Source organism: Mustela lutreola, chromosome 14 (genome assembly GCF_030435805.1).
Source record: "Mustela lutreola isolate mMusLut2 chromosome 14, mMusLut2.pri, whole genome shotgun sequence".
In the NCBI taxonomy this organism is placed as follows: domain Eukaryota; kingdom Metazoa; phylum Chordata; class Mammalia; order Carnivora; family Mustelidae; genus Mustela; species Mustela lutreola.
In genome coordinates, this window is record NC_081303.1 from 51,788,859 (window position 1) to 51,806,903 (window position 18,045).

The 18,045-nt window shown below is 35.8% G+C and overlaps 1 protein-coding gene and 1 pseudogene across 2 annotated transcripts in view; one reads left to right on the forward strand and one right to left on the reverse strand.

Moving 5' to 3' along the window:
* Window positions 1-3,770: 3,770 nt before the first annotated feature.
* LOC131814431 (complement factor H-like) overlaps window positions 3,771-18,045 on the reverse strand; it is an 81,707-nt gene continuing 67,432 nt past the window's right edge. For both annotated transcript variants that reach the window (XM_059145355.1, XM_059145354.1), the window contains 7 exons: window positions 15,975-16,157; window positions 15,298-15,507; window positions 10,773-10,949; window positions 9,679-9,855; window positions 8,520-8,693; window positions 4,612-4,794; window positions 3,771-4,175 (listed from right to left, as the gene is read on the reverse strand). In XM_059145355.1, coding sequence (XP_059001338.1) covers window positions 3,979-4,175; window positions 4,612-4,794; window positions 8,520-8,693; window positions 9,679-9,855; window positions 10,773-10,949; window positions 15,298-15,507; window positions 15,975-16,157 — 1,301 coding nt within the window. In that variant the 3' untranslated portion in view covers window positions 3,771-3,978. The remainder of the gene's footprint in view (window positions 4,176-4,611; window positions 4,795-8,519; window positions 8,694-9,678; window positions 9,856-10,772; window positions 10,950-15,297; window positions 15,508-15,974; window positions 16,158-18,045) is intronic.
* Window positions 12,950-13,996, forward strand: LOC131814436 (RAD51-associated protein 1-like; annotated as a pseudogene).

Sequence of the window (18,045 nt, forward strand, 5' to 3'; positions counted from 1 at the left end):
AAAAATATAACTATGAAATGAAGGGACAGATATGATGAAAGTAAGACTACTCCGCATACTTCTCATATTACTTTGACTTTTGAAGCATGCAGGTGTTTGGGGCACCTAGTGCCTCAGTTTGCTTAAGCGTGTGAATCTTGGTTTTCAGCTCAGATGATACTCTCTGGGTGGTTAAATTGGGTCCCACATCAGGATGGTCCTTGGCATGGAGTCTGCTTGAGTTTCTCTTTCTCTCTCTCTGCCCCTCCCTCCTTTCTCTCTCTCTGAAATAAAGAAATAAAATCTTTTTAAAAATGTAAATTTTTAAATATTTTTTTTAAAAAGTTTAGCTTAAAAGAGAAAAGTGAAATCTAAAATAAAAAAAATACTAATGCAAATAAATGTAAAATTCTATTAATTTGGTAAGTGAGCCAATCAGAGGTAAGGATTATTTCAAGTCATTTTTAAAAAAGATTTTATGTATTTATTTGACAAAGAGAGGGAGATCACAAGTAGGCAGAGAGGCAGGCAGAGAAAGAGGGGAAGCAGGTTCCCTGCTGAGTAGAGAGGCCGATGGTGGGCTCCATCCCATGTCTCTGGGATCATGACCTGAGCCAAAGGCAGAGGCTTAACCCACTGAGCCTCCCAGGCACCCCTATTTCAAGTCATTTTTGAGGAGAGTACTTAAACTCGAGTCAAACCTTCTGGGACAAAATAAATGCAAAGGTATTTTAACCTTCATTCAGTAGTTTAACTGCTAATAGTAATGTTTGCATTATTATTTTTTAAAATATTGAAATATAAGAATAAAGAGAAAAGACAGAAAATGTATTTAAAAGTTTCTTATTCCTGCATTATTTATAACACTGAATTGTAAGATCCAATAGGAGCCAATGAATTTTAAATTTCATTTCTACTTCAGATTTCTCACAAGTAAAAAGATATTTAAAGACATTTCAACAGGATTGAACATTCCCATGTAGTACCAATAACACAATTCTTGTGTTTTAAACAGTATTTCCCATTTAAAAGAATCAGACCTTTTTGGAAAGCTGTATGGGTATTGGTCAGGGAGGGATACACTGAGGTATACACTGAGCCTATAGCATTGTGTTGTGCTAAAAAGAAATGACTAGTGTGTATAACAAAGCAATCAGGAAGACTGAGTTCAAGAGGCACTCACTAGCCACATTTGAGATAATTTGAGCTTCAAAGAATAATGACCATAATTATTTGTGACAAATTGAATAAATAAAAATTCCATGCTGATAGATGTTGGAAAAAAAAAAAAAGAAAAAATCTTTAAAGCCATCACTGGTCACTATCATCAAGTTCTTACTCTAAATATTAGAAATTAAAGAGCATAAATTAATACCCATCTTCACACAAGAATGACAATTAGTAAGTACAGAAAAAGAATAGGATTCATTTTAAAATCACTGTTTTGTAGCTAACAATGAAAACGATTAATTATACGCTATATTGATTACAGGTTAAGTGTCATAAATAGATTCCACAAGCATTAGGTGAAAAGTTTTGGAGAAATAGTATATATATATATATATATATATATATATATATATATATATATATACCAATATTAACAGCAAAGATAACTTGCCAATTGTAACAATGTTCCTTTTTCAATGTGAGAAAACTGGCTGTCGCTTGTGTTTCAGATTTAGATCAATTGACTCCATTGGAGACAGCCAGTTTCTCATTCTAAGAATGTCACTGGATTTGATGCAAAATGAAGTAATAAGATATCACCTTGAAGTATTTTTACCTTAATTATATCTTTATTTTCATCTTAAAGTTTTCATGGTTTTGTGGAAGATAAAAATGTTCACAGTCAACTGATATCAACTAATTATGTTGTTTGAAATGTATGAACATAAAAATCATATTTCAGACTCTTGTTGTTGAATGATTCCAAAACCCCCTTGAGCAGCAAAATCACGAGGATATCATTAGATTTGAAGATCATTGTCAAAGAGGTCCTCATAATTCTCCATATATACCATCTTACTTTTAATATATTCTTATTTTATTTTAATTTTAAAATGATTTATTTATATATTTAAGTAACCTCTACAGCCAACGTGGGGCTCAAACTCACGACCTTGAGATTGAGGGCACACTCCACTGGTTGAGCCAGCCAGGCACCCAAATAAAATAACCACCTTTATTGTAGTTCAAAGGTGATACAAAGATAGAAAACATGGAAAATACAGGTGAGCATTAAGGACTTAAACACCAACTCTTTTTTTTTTAAATTTTTACTTATTTTTTAAATTTCTTTTCAGTGTTCCAGAATTCATTGTTTATGAACCATACCCAGTACTCCATGCAATAGGTGCCTTCCTTAATACCCACCACCAGGCTCACTCAACTCCTCACCCCATGCCCTTACCAAACGCTCAGTTTGTTTCTCAGAGTCCACAGTCTCTCCCCCTTCTGGTTGCCCAACTCCTTTCTCCTCTCCATCTCCCAATGTCCTTCATATTATTACTCATGCTCCACAAATAAGCAAAACCATATGATAATTCTCTCTCTGCTTGACCTATTTCACTCAGCATAATCTCCTCCAGTTCTGTCCATATTGATACAAAAGTTGGGTATTCATTCTTTCTGATGGAGGCATAATACTCCATAGTATATATAGATCATATCTTCTTTATCCATTCATCTGTTGAAGGGTCCCTTGGCTCTTTCCATAGTTTAGTGACTGTGGCCATTGCTGCTATGAACATTCAGGCACAGATGGCCTTTCTTTTTACTACATCAGTATCTTCGGGGTAAATACCCAGTAGTACAATAGCAGGGTCATAGGGAAGCTCTATTTTTAATTTCTTAAGGAATCTCCACACTGTTTTCCAAAGTGGCTGCACCAACTTTCATTCCTACCAACAGTGTAAGAGGGTTCCCCCTTCTCCACATCCTATCCAACACATGTTGTTTATGGTCTTGGTAATTCTGGCCATTCTAACTGTGTAAGGTGGTATCTCAGTGTGGTTTTGATTTGAATCTCCCTGATGGCTAGTGATGATGAACATTTTTTCATGTGTCTGTTAGCCATCTGTATGTCTTCTTTGGAGAAGTGTCTGTTCATGTCTTCTGCTGATTTTTTGACATGATTATCTGTTTTGTGTGTGTTGAATTTGATGAATTCTTTATAGATCTTTATAGATCTGCACTGTCACTTGTGAATATTTTCTCCCATTCCGTGGTTAACCACCAACTCTTACCCCTAACATTTCTGAATTCAACTATAATTATTATAAATATTTTATTGTACTTCCTAGAAATCTTTGTTCTATAAACATTTATGCAGGATCAAATTATACTCTGTGTGTGTGTGTTTATACTTGATATAGGAATTTTTGGTCATTTTCATGTTATAGTATGCCAGTTACGTACCCAATTAGATTCTAATTTCTCTTTATGATTTGTTCAAATTTTTATGTGTGCTAGGTATCTATCTTGTAGAAGATCTTGCATTTCATCATTTGGTAGATAAGCAAAAGTAGATAATAACTACTTACATCTTATTACTAGTGTAGGTATGACATAGTTAGGCCTTTATTTTTGAAGTAAAATAACCTTAAAGATGGAGAAAAGCATTTTCTCCCATTTCCTCTGAACAGAGAGTCTCAGACAGTCCCAGAAGTTATGGAAGAAGCTTTGAAAAAGTTAGAGGGAAAGATGGACAAAAGTAGGCACTGGAGTGATTGAATCTAGTTTCTTGCTTTAAGTATTTTATGAATAGGACATGAAGCATTTTGGTTGGCCAAGTTTAAATGAGGTGCTTTTAAGAAGTGATTTATTCATTCCTCTGATTATCATCACATCATGCATATAATATTCAATACAAATTCTGATTTAAATACAAATGAGTTACACAATACTTGAAAAAATAAACTGAGAATTGGATTGATAATGAAAAATTCTGAGTAAATGTACATATTTTAATTTTAGGACTGCATCTTAATCATTGTTTTATCCACATACAGGATATAACAGTTTCCCATCATGACACGTGGCTCGGAATGTTTGTGCTGGTGTCTTTTTACGATATCCATGAAGACATTCAAATTCAATCACATCCCCTGTTGGAGAATATATTTTTTTCTTATAAGACCATCGAAATGTTATATTATGTCTTCTCATGACTTCTTCTGATGCTGTACAGGGCTCTAATATATAAAAAAAAGAACATAAAACATTGAAAACAGAATTTCAGACTTTCAAGTAGAATCTTCTACACTGGTCCAGGGCTTCATTTTCAAAACCTTTTTCAAACCAATTCATTGAAAGACCATTGAGTCCATTTTAATCACTTTAAATGATTAATGATGTAAAATGAGGTACTATGTTTAAGCTGTGATAATTAAATGTTGTAATCAAGGATTCACAGTATATATTTTAAAAAGAAGAAATCAAGTTCTTTCATTAAAGGATCTTTTGCTTGAACAGCTGGTTTTTCCCAACTTTATTTCATTACACATTAGTATTTGGTAGTTAGCATTCAACAAATGTTTGTTAACCCATGACAAGTCTATTAATAACAGCAAAGCATCTATTATACTGATTTTCCCAGGATCCATGAGAATAGAATAGTGAAATATTTACCTAAGCATTTTGGTGGTGGTGACCACTTTCCATTTCTGCATGTTACGGTCCTGGGTCCCTGAAGTACATAGTAGGCCTGACATTTGTACTCTACTGACGATCCCGGAGCATATGCTGCTAGTGGGAATGAGGTAATGTCTCCATTGTCAACAGATGGAGGAGACACACATTTTCCACTAGGTTCTAAAAAAAAAATTTGATTTATTGAAAGACCAAAGAAAAACAGGTTAAAACAAAGCAAATAAAAAAGCAATATCAAGACTTGTGATTTCTGCTTACAGAAATGATTCATTTAAGAAATTTTATTTTATTTTTTAAAATAATTTTATGAATTTATTGAGAGAGAGAGTGAGAGTCAGGGAGACAGAGAAAGCAGAAGCCAAGTAGGGGGAGGCAGGGAGCCTCCCTGGGCAGGGAGCCTGATGTGGGGCTCCATCCCAGGACCCCAAGATCATGACCTGAGTAGAAGGCATACACTTAAACAATAAACAATGGTTAAGATGCAGTCCTAACATTAAGATATGTCACATTACATATGTTATAAAAATATGTAACATTAAAATAACCAACTGAGCCACCAGGCACCCCTGCTTAAGAAATTTTAAACACGTAAACTGAGAATCACACTTTTAAACCTTTCCTTTATAGATCATATTTTATGCCACATAAAAGCATACAAAAAAAAAAAAGCATACATAAAGCATTAACATATATGTCGGCTTTACCATATTCTGGTGTTAAAAAGTGTTTTTCCTCCTGAATCAGTACTGGGCAGATGGATAGGTAATAGGAACAAGGAAACTTTCTTGTTATATACAACATACTGCAGTTTCTATTGGATCTCTAGTCCTTGTTTATTGATTGTCATTTCTATTACAAAAGGAACATCGACTTTGTTAATTAAAGTGAAAGAATTACACATTTGTGTAATGGGAAAGGGAATTGCTGGCTTGCTGTTCTGGACAGAATGAGGTAGGAAACTTTGTGCTTATTCCTTCTGCTCAATATCACTAAAAATCCTGAACATGTTATAAAGACCAACAAAAGAGATTGTGAAGGATGCAGAGAAGACGTCGATCTGATCTGAGGCCTTGGTATTCAAGGAATTATACTGCAGTGAGTTGTTTGGGTTTTCATGTTGTCGCCTATGGATCCTGGACTGGGCACTGAAGAAGACTGGAACCTGAAATGAGATCAAGTTCAGGGGGAAAAAAGTCCCAAGAATTGCCTGCTGTCTTTAGCCAAAGGCTCAGGAAAGGAGTATTCTAGCAAGACAGATTTTTTTTTTTTTAACAATACTTGAATTACTCCTGAAGAAACTCCTACAAGAAACCTCGACCAGCCCTCTCCCCATGTTGATCAGAGGTCAAAGGTTCCAGACACAGTCAGGGAACAAGATACCTCACTGCTTTCCACGGTGTCAGTGGAGGCCAAGTGGGAACCCTGGAGTTGCACTCTGCAGTTACAGAGGCCTGATAAATAAGATATTTCAATAAAATCCAGAGTCTTAAAATATAGCACCCAAAATTCTAAAATATATTTGAAAATCATTCATCATAGCAAGGACCTGGAAAAATTTCAGAAGAGAAAGATAATCAACAGATCACAACACTGAGATGGCACAGCATTTGATGATGGTTTTCAAAAATCTAGTGGGAATAATAGAACTGAAAAATATAATAGTGGAATTAAAAAAAACCTCACTGGATGGACTCAATTATGGATTACAGATGACAGAAGGCTAAATAAACTTGACTATAGAATATAAATGACTCACTTTGAAAATAGATTGAAAACAAAACCAAAAAAAAAATTCAAAAATATGGACAGAAAATTTCCCAAATTTTTACAAGGCATAAACATTCATATTGAAAAAGCCAAACAGGACAAACCCAAAGAAAATCTTGCCAACATACACCATAATTAAACTGAGGAAAAGTAAAGGAAAAGAAAAAAAAATCTCAAAAGCAGCGACATAGAAACTATGCAAACTAATAAGGGAGAAAGAATTCAAATGTCAGTGGGGTCCTCATCTGTGACCTTCAAAGCAGAAAGAAGTGACAACATTTTTCAAGTGCTAGAAGACAAGAACTGTCAGCCCTGAATGCTATATCCCGTCATTGTATCCTTTGGGGTTTAAGGGAGAGAAGAAGATATTCTGAGACAAAGGGAAACAGAGCATTTATCTCCAGCAGATTGGTCTTTAAGTAATTGCTAAAGGAATTCTTCAGATATCAGGAAAAAAACAGAGTAAGGATTGAAACTTCACTAAGGAAGAAAAAACAAAAGACTTAAATAAGGGTAAATATGATGGACTTTCTTTTTCCTAAGGAGTTTGTTAGGTTTGGTGTTTGTGTGACACTATATCATTTGATATGGGGCTCCATATATGTAGGAGAAATACTTCAGACACTTATATTTGAACTGTGGGGAACGTGTGGGTGCCTGGGAGGCTCAGTCAGTTGGTTAAGTGTCCACTCTTGACTTTAGCTCAGGTCATGATGTCAGGGTTGTGAAATTGAGCCCTGTGTCAGGTTCCAAGCTGGGTGTGGAGTCTGCTGAATATTTTCTCTCTCCTCCCTCTACCACTCCAATCCCTTTCTCTCTCTCTTTCTCTCCCAATAAATTAAAAATAAAATAAAATAAAATAAAATAAAATAAAATAAAATAAAATGTGGGGAGGGTGAATGGACTTAAGTGGAAGTACGGTTTCCTCATTTCACCTGAAGTGATAAAATGTCCAAACCAGGGGGAGAAGTGACAAGCTATATATTTACATCTTAATACCTTGCGCAACCATGGATAAAACTATACAAAGAGATATGCTTCAAAATAACAAAAGCATATCAAAATAAAGTTATTTGAAAATGTTCCAAAAATCCACAGGGATGGGAAAAAAAAAAAAAAAAAGAAATGGGAGTGAGAAACAGAGGAAAGAAACTCAAGGCAAATAACAAAATGGCTGACCCAGCCCCTAATCTATCAATAATTACTTTAAGTGTAAATGGTTTAAATTCTTCAGTTAAAAGACTGAAAGTGGCAGAGTGGACATGCAAACAAGAGACGACTATATGACAACTAAAAAAAACTAACTTCAACATGAAAACATAAGTGGGCTCAAAGTAAAAGACTGGAAACTATATATGCCAGGCAAAATTTGATTTGAAAAATAAGCAGCTATTATATCTCCTCCTATAATATTTCCTAAACTCTAAATACTTCAGTGTCCTATAACCAAGTTCTCAGAGTTTTTTTTCTATATATACAAATTCTCTGGTTGAGCTTAGCTAGAAACCTGCCTTTTTATAGTCCACATGCTGAAGAAGCCCAAATTCATATCACATTCCATGATCATGCCCCAGCTGCTGATCGATTGTGTGTCTCAAAGTGAAGTAGCCCCCACCCCCAACATATGTTTAGTACATTTATTCCTCAGGAAATAACTGAGCTTCTTAACACTTAAGATAGAGAATTTTCTGGGCGCCTGAGTGGCTCAGTCGATTAAACGTCTGACTCTTGATTTCTGCTCTGGTCATGCTCTCAGGGTCGTAAGACACAGTGTTGGGCTCCATGCTCAGTGTGGTGTCTGCTAAAGATTCTCTCTCTCCCTCCCCTCTGCTCTTCCCCTCACTGCTTACACGCATATGCTCTCTCTCTCTAAAAGAAGAGAGAGAGAAAATTTTCCATGATTCCAACAGTCCTAATGTGGCCAAGTATTTCATAAAATAAATATATATTATCACTATGCAGTCCACAAAAAGAAAAAATCGGATTTTAAGCACCATCATTTTATTTGAGATTAAAAAAAAAAAAGAGTTCATAAGAACTACGTCACTATATTTATTCATATTGACATATTTAGTCCCTAATATATTCTCTAAAACCCAAGGTGAAATAAGATACTTCACCTGCACACTGAGGTGGTTGTGACCAGTTCCCATTAGAACATGTCACTTCTACATCCCCAAACAGTTCAAAAGGTTCGGTGCATTCATAACGTGCAGTCTCACCAGGTAGATACCTAGGCTTCTCATCTAGGATAATAGCATTTTCCACTTTGGGTGGATTCTCACAGGAAATATCTGAATAGAAAGAAAAAAATAGCATCTCTAACGTAATGATCATTTTGAGTAGCAAGTCAATGAATGGGATAAGGGAGATTTAAAATCAACAATCTGTCATGAAAGAGTGCCAATTTAGGAAATTTACATATAAGATTGAAGAAAAGGAGATAAATATTTTTTGGTAAGATTTAAGCTTGTATGAAAATGAGAGTTTTTCTAGACATTTCCCATTTTTAGTAAAATCAATATTACAAAATATATAAATTCAATATGAATTTGTAAACCACAAGAAAATAATAATAAAAAAATCATTTGATGTCATATTTTGGCTTGCAATCATCCTGTTTATGAATGTGATTTTAGGCCCTTAGAAAAATAAACACAGTAGGCACCTCCTTAGACAATAAATGAAGAATTAACACACTTTGAAGAGTACTAGATTTGAAGGGATAAGATGATTAACTGAGGATTCAAACAGGAGATGAAGAAAGAACAGAAAAATACATGTTTAATTTCTAAAAGCACTCTTCAATTATAATAATTATTATTTTTTTTGCAAATGCTTAAGGACATTTCAATGAGAATTCAAAGTGTAATTCACTGGTGAAATTCAGGTGGGTATAAAGAATAATAGGCCACAGCTACAGTTCTTAAACTGGAGCACACATTGAATCCCTTGGGAATTGTTGAGACACTTACAGGGTTGCAGCCCCAGAGCTTTTGACACGACAGGTCTGAGTGAGCCAGTGAATTACATCTGCATTTCTAACAATTGTCCAGAAGATGCTGATGGGGCTATTCCAGGGACCATAGTTTGAGAACCATTGGGCTCAGACTAACCAATGAGTACACAGTTTCATTCCTTTATGTTAAAGCATAAACGTTCTTTGACCTGGCCTCAAACAATCATCTACATCCATTGTTTAAATGAAGTTAGAGGGAATTGTATCTTATATTACTTAAGACATTTTGATAAATAGATTCTAAAATTTTATCGAAGTACCTTTGCATTTTGGCTCTCCTATCCATTGGCCCTTAATGCACTGTACAAAATTGGGTCCATCCAATTGGTAAATCTTTGGACACACAAAAGTTACTTTTTCTTCTGACCTATATAAGTCCTTCTTCCGGCCTATGGGTATGGCAATACCAAAGTCAGGTAGGCCAAAACAATCCGTTTCTGAAAGAAAAGAACATGTACTTCTTTGGTAAATCTTTTAAAACACATAATGACCAATAACTAGAATGTAGAATAATAAGTACACATCAAACCAATGGGCACTAACACAATTTTTCTAAGTTGAAAAACTCTTAGACGTCTTTTGACTTAATTATATTGAATTGTCCTATGTTTATCAAAAGTAAAATATGGGGATGATGATAAGGGAAGTCTGAAAAGGTAGAAATACATGTAATGCTTGATATCACATTTCTTCCACTGAAATTCTTTTTTGCTCATATGAGCCACCTACATTATGTATGTATTTGTATTTTTTGCTTCTGTCAAAATCTGTTACTTTTAATTATGTTAAATATCTTAGAAAAGTATAGACTTATAAGGAGATAACTGATAAACTAACACTACATTGAATAATGATGAGCTTGCTGAGCAGGGACCAGCTGTGATCCAGGCACAGAGAGGAGTCATCTGTGGACGTGTATCAGAGGATGTTGAATGTGCACATGAAGTGACGTGAAAGTGAAATAATTTGGGCTCATGCTTTCATACTTTTTTTTTTTTTTTAAAGATTTTATTTATTTATTTGACAGAGAGAGTTCACAGTAGACAGAGAGGCAGGCAGAGAGAGAGAGAGGGAAGCAGGCTCCCTGCTGAGCAGAGATCCCGATGCGGGACTTGATCCCAGGATCCTGAGATTATGACCTGAGCCGAAGGCAGCGGCTTAACCCACTGAGCCACCCAGGCGCCCCAACATACTTTTATTATTAGTAGTATTATTAATTCTCTACCAGACTCCACAAGTTTCCAGAGATACCTTGTTAAATTCTAGAATTACTGCCTGGTTTTATATTTGTACCCATTTATGCTCTGAATTAAGAATATTGATCAACTTTAGAGTAAAATTAAATACACTGTACTTATGCATTCTGGTGGATGAGACCATTTTCCTCCTAAACACTTTATAGATGCAGATCCATTAGTCCCAAAACCTTCTTCACATTTGTATACTATTTCTTCTCCATCCTGGTAAGTGTCTGATTTGTGAAGAGGAAGACTATATGGAACCACATATTCTGGTGGGTCACAAGGAAGCCCTAATAAAAAAAGAAAGAAAGAAAGAAAGAATGACTCCATATTTCATTAACTCTGAAATTTCATTTTAGGTACTGGTTGCCATATTTGGCAGTCTAATTGGAAAAGGAGCTACGATCATAACACAGAGAAGGTGCACAAATGCTTCGTAAAACCACCACTCTGATGTGTGTCCAGCTGGCAATCTGAGCAAGAGCTGGAAACTAAAAAAAATCAGTATATTATCAGCTGTAGCAGCTTCTTTCTAGATATGTTTCCTGAGGCAAGGGAAACAAAGGCACAAATAAACTATTGGGACTACATCAAAATAAAAAGCTTCCGCACAGTGAAGGAAATAATAAAACTAGAAGGTAGCCTACAGAACAGGAAAAGATATTTGCAAATGACATATCTGATAAAGGGTTAGTATCCAAATATGGAAAGAACTTATAAAACTCAGCACCGAAAAAGTGAATGATCCAATTAAAAATGGGCAGAAGTCATGAACAGAAAGTCTTCCAAAGAAGAGTACAGATGGCCAACATACACGGAAAGATGCTCGTTATCACTCATCATTAGGGAAATACAAATCAAAACTATAATGAGATACCACCTCACACCCGTCAGAATGGCTAAAATTAAAACAACAACAACAAAAAAAAACCCACAAGAAACAACAGATGCTTGTAAGTATGTGGAGAGAGAGAAACCCTCTTGCACCGTTGGTGGGAATGCAAATTGGTGCAGCCACTCTGGAGAACAGTATGGAGATTCCTCAAAAAGTTAAAAATAGAGCTACCCTGTGAACCAGCATTTGCACCAGTGGGTATTTATCCCAAACAAACAAAAGTCCAATTCAAAGGGATACATGTACCCTGATACTTATAGCAGAATTATTTATAATAGCTAAGATATGGAAATGGCCCAAATGTCCACTGATAAATGAATGGATAAAGAAGAGGTAGTAAAGAGGAGGTAGTATTATGCCTCCATCAGAAAGGATGAACACACAACTTTTGTATCAACATGGACGGGACTGGAAGAGATTATGCTGAGTGAAAGAAGTCAAGCAGAGAGAGTCAATTATCGTATGGTTTCACTTATTTGTGGAGCATAAGGAATAACACAGAGGGCATTGGGAGATGGAGAGGAGAAGGGATATGGGGAAACTGGAGGGGGAGACAAACCATGAGAGACTGTGGACTCTGAGAAACAAACTGAAGGTTTTGGAGAAGAGGGTGGTGGGGGGATGGGTGAGCCTGGTGGTGGGTATTAAGGAAGGCACATATTGCATGGAGCACCACGTGTGCTGCATAAACAATGAATTTTGGAACACTGAAAAAAAATTAAATTAAATTACAAAAAAAGGAAAAGAAAAGGTAGTATGTATATTACTCAGTTGTAAAAAAGAATGAAATCTTGCCAATGGCAATAACACAGATGGAGCTAGAGACTATAATACTAAGTAAAATAAACCAGAGAAAGACAAATACCATATTCCAGTTAGGCAACATACAGTGTAATATTAGTTTCAGGGTTATAATGATTAAGTGATTAATCAGTTCCATAGAACAATCAGTGATCATCAAAGGGCCCTCCTCAATCCCCTTGACTAACTGGAATTTTAGTGAAAACTTTAAAAAATAATAAAATAAAAAATAAAAATGTCAACATATTTATGAAAGAGACTGTTAGTGCTTCTTAAACCATTATAGTGGATAGCAAAAAGAAAGCATTGAGAATTAATCATCTTACGATTAGTACCATATATTGTAAGAAGTCAGGAAGAAAGTGATAGGAAAAGCAACAAGAACACAAAGCTGATGGCAAAGCAAAGCAAAAGTTATATACAACTTACATAAATAGGTAGGAATATGAATAGTCATACCTATATGAATAGGTAGGTTTAATTACACTACACACCTAGTCCTAGTTTTAATTAAAAAATTGTCATCATTGAAAGTGATTCTAGGTGCAGGAATTGAAACCGCGCTGCTGCCAACAAGAACTTGAAAGCTGCAAATTTTCAGCCTAGGAGGGGACCATGGTGGGGCTTGTGAGGCATAAGAAACCAATCAATTACTCACAATTGGAGAATTCTGACAGCGGTGATGACTGTTTCTGCGACCGCACCTTTAAATAAGAAACCCAGAACAACACCAAAGGAGTTAAAACTAGAAACAAGGAAATCTAAGCTGAAGAATCTCCAGAAAGAAGATATCCTACTACAAGAGAAAACACCTAAAAAAAAAAAAAAAAAAGGATGGCTTTAGATGACAAGCTGTACCAGCGAGATTTAGAAGTCCCACTAGCTTTATCCATGAAGGAACTTCCAAAAGTCACCACTGATGTAGAAGAGGCTCAAGATAAAAGCATCGAAAAATGTGGCAGCAGTGGAATCAGAACAGTGACTAAGTCTCCCCATATCTCCAATTGCAGTGTGGCCGGTGATTATTTAGATTTGGGTGAGATTACTGAGGAAGATGATTTGCACGGTGTTCAAGGGAAAAGAAAAGCAGCATCAAAACCTGTGGTACAACAGAGGAAGATCCCTTCGGAAGGCGGTGAGGACGACAGTGCTAATGACCGAACCAGACTCTGCAACTGGTGGAGAATCTGAGGATGACTCTGCTTTTAGTGAGAGTGAAGACGATGATGAAGACTTCACCATGGGAAAAAATAAAGTGAAAGAAGTTAAAAAGAAAGAAGTGAAGGTAGAATCCCCAGTTGAGAAAAAGAAGAAACCTAAATCCGGATGTGATATTTTGGTGACTTGAGAGATTCTGCTCCAGCTGCTGTGAAATCAGAATCTCAGCCTTCACCAAAAAAGGTTTCTCTTTCATCAGAGTCCACTAGGAAACCATTACAAATACGCAGCCATTCAGCTGAAAGCAGAAAACCTAAGTGGGTCCCACCAGCGACATCTGGAAGCAGCAACAGCAACAGGAGCCCACTGGCAGGGGTGTCTGTTAAGTCTCCAAATCAGAGTCTCCGCCTTGGCTTGTCCAGATTGGCACGAGTTAAACCTTTGCATCCAAATGCTGCTCATAGCTGAGTGTGGCAGTAAACAAATGTTTGATTAAGAGAATCAGAGTTTTACAATGTATTTCTATTTGAGTCGTGTTTCTAGTTAAGGAGAGTGTCACAATATAAAAGAATCCTTTAATGTCATGTGAATTGCCTCTGCCTGTTTTGTGAAGATGTTCTCTGAAGCTGTTCAAGACTTCAAGAAGGTTGTTTATAAGAATTATCTTGTGGTAAATACCCAATAGTGCAATTGCTGGGTCATAGGGCAGTTCTATTTTCAACATTTTGAGGAACCGTGGTGATGCAACATGGGGGCTTAAGTGGGTAGGAGAAGAATCAATGAAACAAGATGGGATTGGGAGGGAGACAAACCATAAGTGACTCTTAATCTCACAAAACAAACTGAGGGTTGCTGGGGGGAGGGGGTTTGGGAGAAGGGGGTGGGATTATGGACATTGGGGAGGTATGTGCTTTGGTGAGTGCTGTGAAGTGTGTAAACCTGGTGATTCACAGACCTGTACCCCTGGGGATAAAAATATATGTTTATAAAAAATAAAAAATTAAAAAAAATTATCTTGTGGTATCATTTCCTCCTGAAGAATGTATTCTCTTTTTCCTGTATATATAATAAGTCATTGTCATTACGTGGTTGTCTGTTTGACAAGGAGGAAGTCCGTGTTGCATACTGCTCTTTTCTAGTAAGATGATTTTGCTTTCTAGCTTTGGCACCTTCTATGGCACCTTAAGTTTCACTGTTGAAAATTTATCTGGTGAACGGAAACATTCCCATTTTTCCCAGGAGTCATTTCTGAAATCTTAAGTTGCGTGATCAGTTTTACTGCAAGGATGTTTCATATTTTAGCCAATATTTCATAGTAAGAATCAGAATTGTTTTACATATTAAAATGGTTGCTGTAATATGGCATATGTCTCCTACTCAGAAGTAGATGTTTATTAGAGAGCCAATAGAATTTCATGAGATTTTATGAAGCTCTCATTGTCAAAACCTGTAATAAAAGAGGAAGAGTCTCTTTTCCTTGATACCGTTACATCCGTCTATCTCTGATTGTCTACATTTCACTATTAAATGAATGTTTTGAGCAAAAAAAAAAAAAAAAAGTGATTGTATAACGAATCAATAAAATTACCAAAAATGGGATAGATTTGGTTATGCAAAAATTGGTAAAGTACATGATTATATAAGTGATTTTAGATATTCAGATATAAATGATTTTAGATACTTAGAAACCTAACGGACTCTTTCTCATGACTTTGATGACAATATTGTTTATTGGATTGTACTGAAAATTAAAAGTAGAATTTTAGTTTGTATACTGCCCTCACCTATACACCGGGGTAGAGAACTCCATTTTCCCATTTCGCATGTTATCTCCTCTTTTCCAGATATCAGGAAACCATCCTTACAAGTGTAACTTAGTTTGCTGCCATGTGGGTAAAGCTTAGGTTTCAACGTTTCTTTTATTTCTTCTGAAAATTCAGATGATTTAATGCTTCCATGTTCTATATGAGGTGGTTGAGGACACCCGAGTTTTTCTGTATGAAGAACAGAGATCAAAGGGTCAAGTATAGATACAATGTATAAGTTGAAAAATGCAATCAAATACCATTTGGCGTTTTAAAATAAGGATAACTTGAACAAATTAAATTACTGAAAAACTGAAAAACATTTGAAACTTGCAAGCATATGTATCTCCATAAAATCTGTGCTATTATCTACTTGTTTGCTATGCCCTTTCATTCTTGTCCTGTTCATTATGAGGAGTAAAATAGGTGTAAATAGAAATTTTCTATGGCATTTACACAATAACTCAAAGTTGTTTAATCATTTCACAGAAGTGAAAGAGTTCTGCTTGATGTGTATACTAGTTTGTAATTTACTGCTTCAAGGTAAAGTGAAACAGATCTAGAGAAAGGTCTTCATCTTGTTCCTTTACACAGAGCACAGAGGAGTGTTAACCTCATTTGGAAGAATGTTATAAAGCAGGTTATGGGCTACTGACCAGCACAGCGTGGTATTGACTGCCAGCTTCCATTTCGGCACACAATTTCTTCTGCATCCTGAATAATATAATTGTCTTGACAGACAACAGATACTTTTTCTCCATCCTGATAATTCACTGTCGTTGTCATATTTTGAGCATTGGGAATCTGAGGTGGTGGGGGGCACGGCTGCGTGATAACTTCTAAAAATATTAAAATTAGATTTCTTGATTAAAAATCATAAGTTAAACATATTAATAAGATAATTAAACAAAACTCAATAGCAATATATCATTAATGATCAAATAATGACATTATGGTCTATATTTAAAAATACTCTTCAGCTTGTAGAGAGAGCACTTTAATATATCACATGTGGCTTATATTCTCACCGTCTTATTTGTAGTATCTTCATTATATTCTTTCTGTGATAAATCTTGCATAATTTATGTTAAAACTTATTTTTTAAAGATTTCTTTTTTTTAAAAATCATTTATTTATTTATTTGACAAGCGAGGAGTGGGAGAGGGAGAAGCAGGTTTCCCACCCAGCAGGCAGCCTGATGAGGACTCTGGGATCATGACTGAGCTGAAGGCAGACACTTAATGACTGAGCCACCCAGGTGCCTCTCTTCCAACAATTTCTCTTTCTTTCTTTCCTTCTTTCTTTCTTTTTCTTTTTTTTTTTAAGTTTTTTTTTTTTAAGATTTTATTTATTCACTTGACAGACAGAGATCACAAGTAGGCAGAGAGGCAGGCAGAGGGAGAGAGGAGGAAGCAGGCTCCCCACTGAGCAGAGAGCCCCGTGCGGGGCTCAATCCCAGGACCCTGAGATCAGGACCTGAGCCGAAGGCAGAGGCTTAACCCACTGAGCCACCTAGGTGCCCCTCTTTCTTTCTTTTTTTAAAGATTTTATTTATTTATTTGACAGACAGATACCACAAGTAGGCAGAGAGGCAGGCAGAGAAAGAGGAGGAAGCGGGCTTTCAGCTGAGCAGAGAGCCCGAAATGGGGCTCGATCCCAGGATGCTGGGATCATGACCTGAGCCGAAGGCAGAGGCTTTAGCTCACTGAGCCACCGAGGCGCCCCTCTTTTAATGTTTCTAACCATTTGGAGATTCTAGTAAGTAAGTAGTAAGAGGCACTACGTAAATACTGAGTGGACAATTCAGTTAGAACTTGAACTTAATGACTGAGCCACACAGGCACCCCAAAAGAGAGATATTTCTTCAAAAATACAGCTTCCTTGCATTGAGAAAAGATAGTAAGAAAATCTGAATATTTCACTACTTATTAAAGAAATTGAATTCTTCATCAAGAAAAACTTCCAAAAAAAGCAAATCATATATCAGATGACTTTGTAGGTGAAGTCTACCAATCATGCAAGGTAGAATAATAACATGATACTATGCATAATAATAATATCACATAAATACTTTCAGAAAACAGAGAAGCAGAGAACAGTTCTCAATTTGTTTTATAAGGCCACAATAATCCTAATAACAAAACTTGGGAGATGCATTTAAAGAAAAAGTAACTATGGATTTATATTCCCCATGAATATAGATGCTAAACTCCTTAAAAATATATCAGCAAATTGAGTACATGAAAATATAGAAAGAATAACATCTCATCACCTAGTAGAGTTAACTCTGGGAAGGAGAGATTTGTTCAACATTCCAAAATTTATGTATATAACTCACTGTATTAACAGAATTAAGGGAGTCATCATATCGAGAGATACATAAAAAGCATTTAAAAACATTCAGCATTGATTGATCATAAACTTTCTCACTCAGTTAAGTGAGAATAGAAGGCAATTTCCTCAAGCTAATAAGGGGCATTTACAGAAATCCTTAACTGACATTATACTTGTGGTGAAGTGTTGAATACCCTCTCCCAGTGATCAGGAATTGGACAAAGATGTATGTTCTTATCTCTTCCTTTCAACAGTTTAGCAGAGGTCCTAGTCAGTAAATAAAAATGAACAGGCAAAATTAAAATCTTGTATTTTCAGTGATAAAATTGCTTACAGAAATTGCAACAGATCTACAAATAGTACTTAAAATGAATAATGCAACTGGCATAGTGT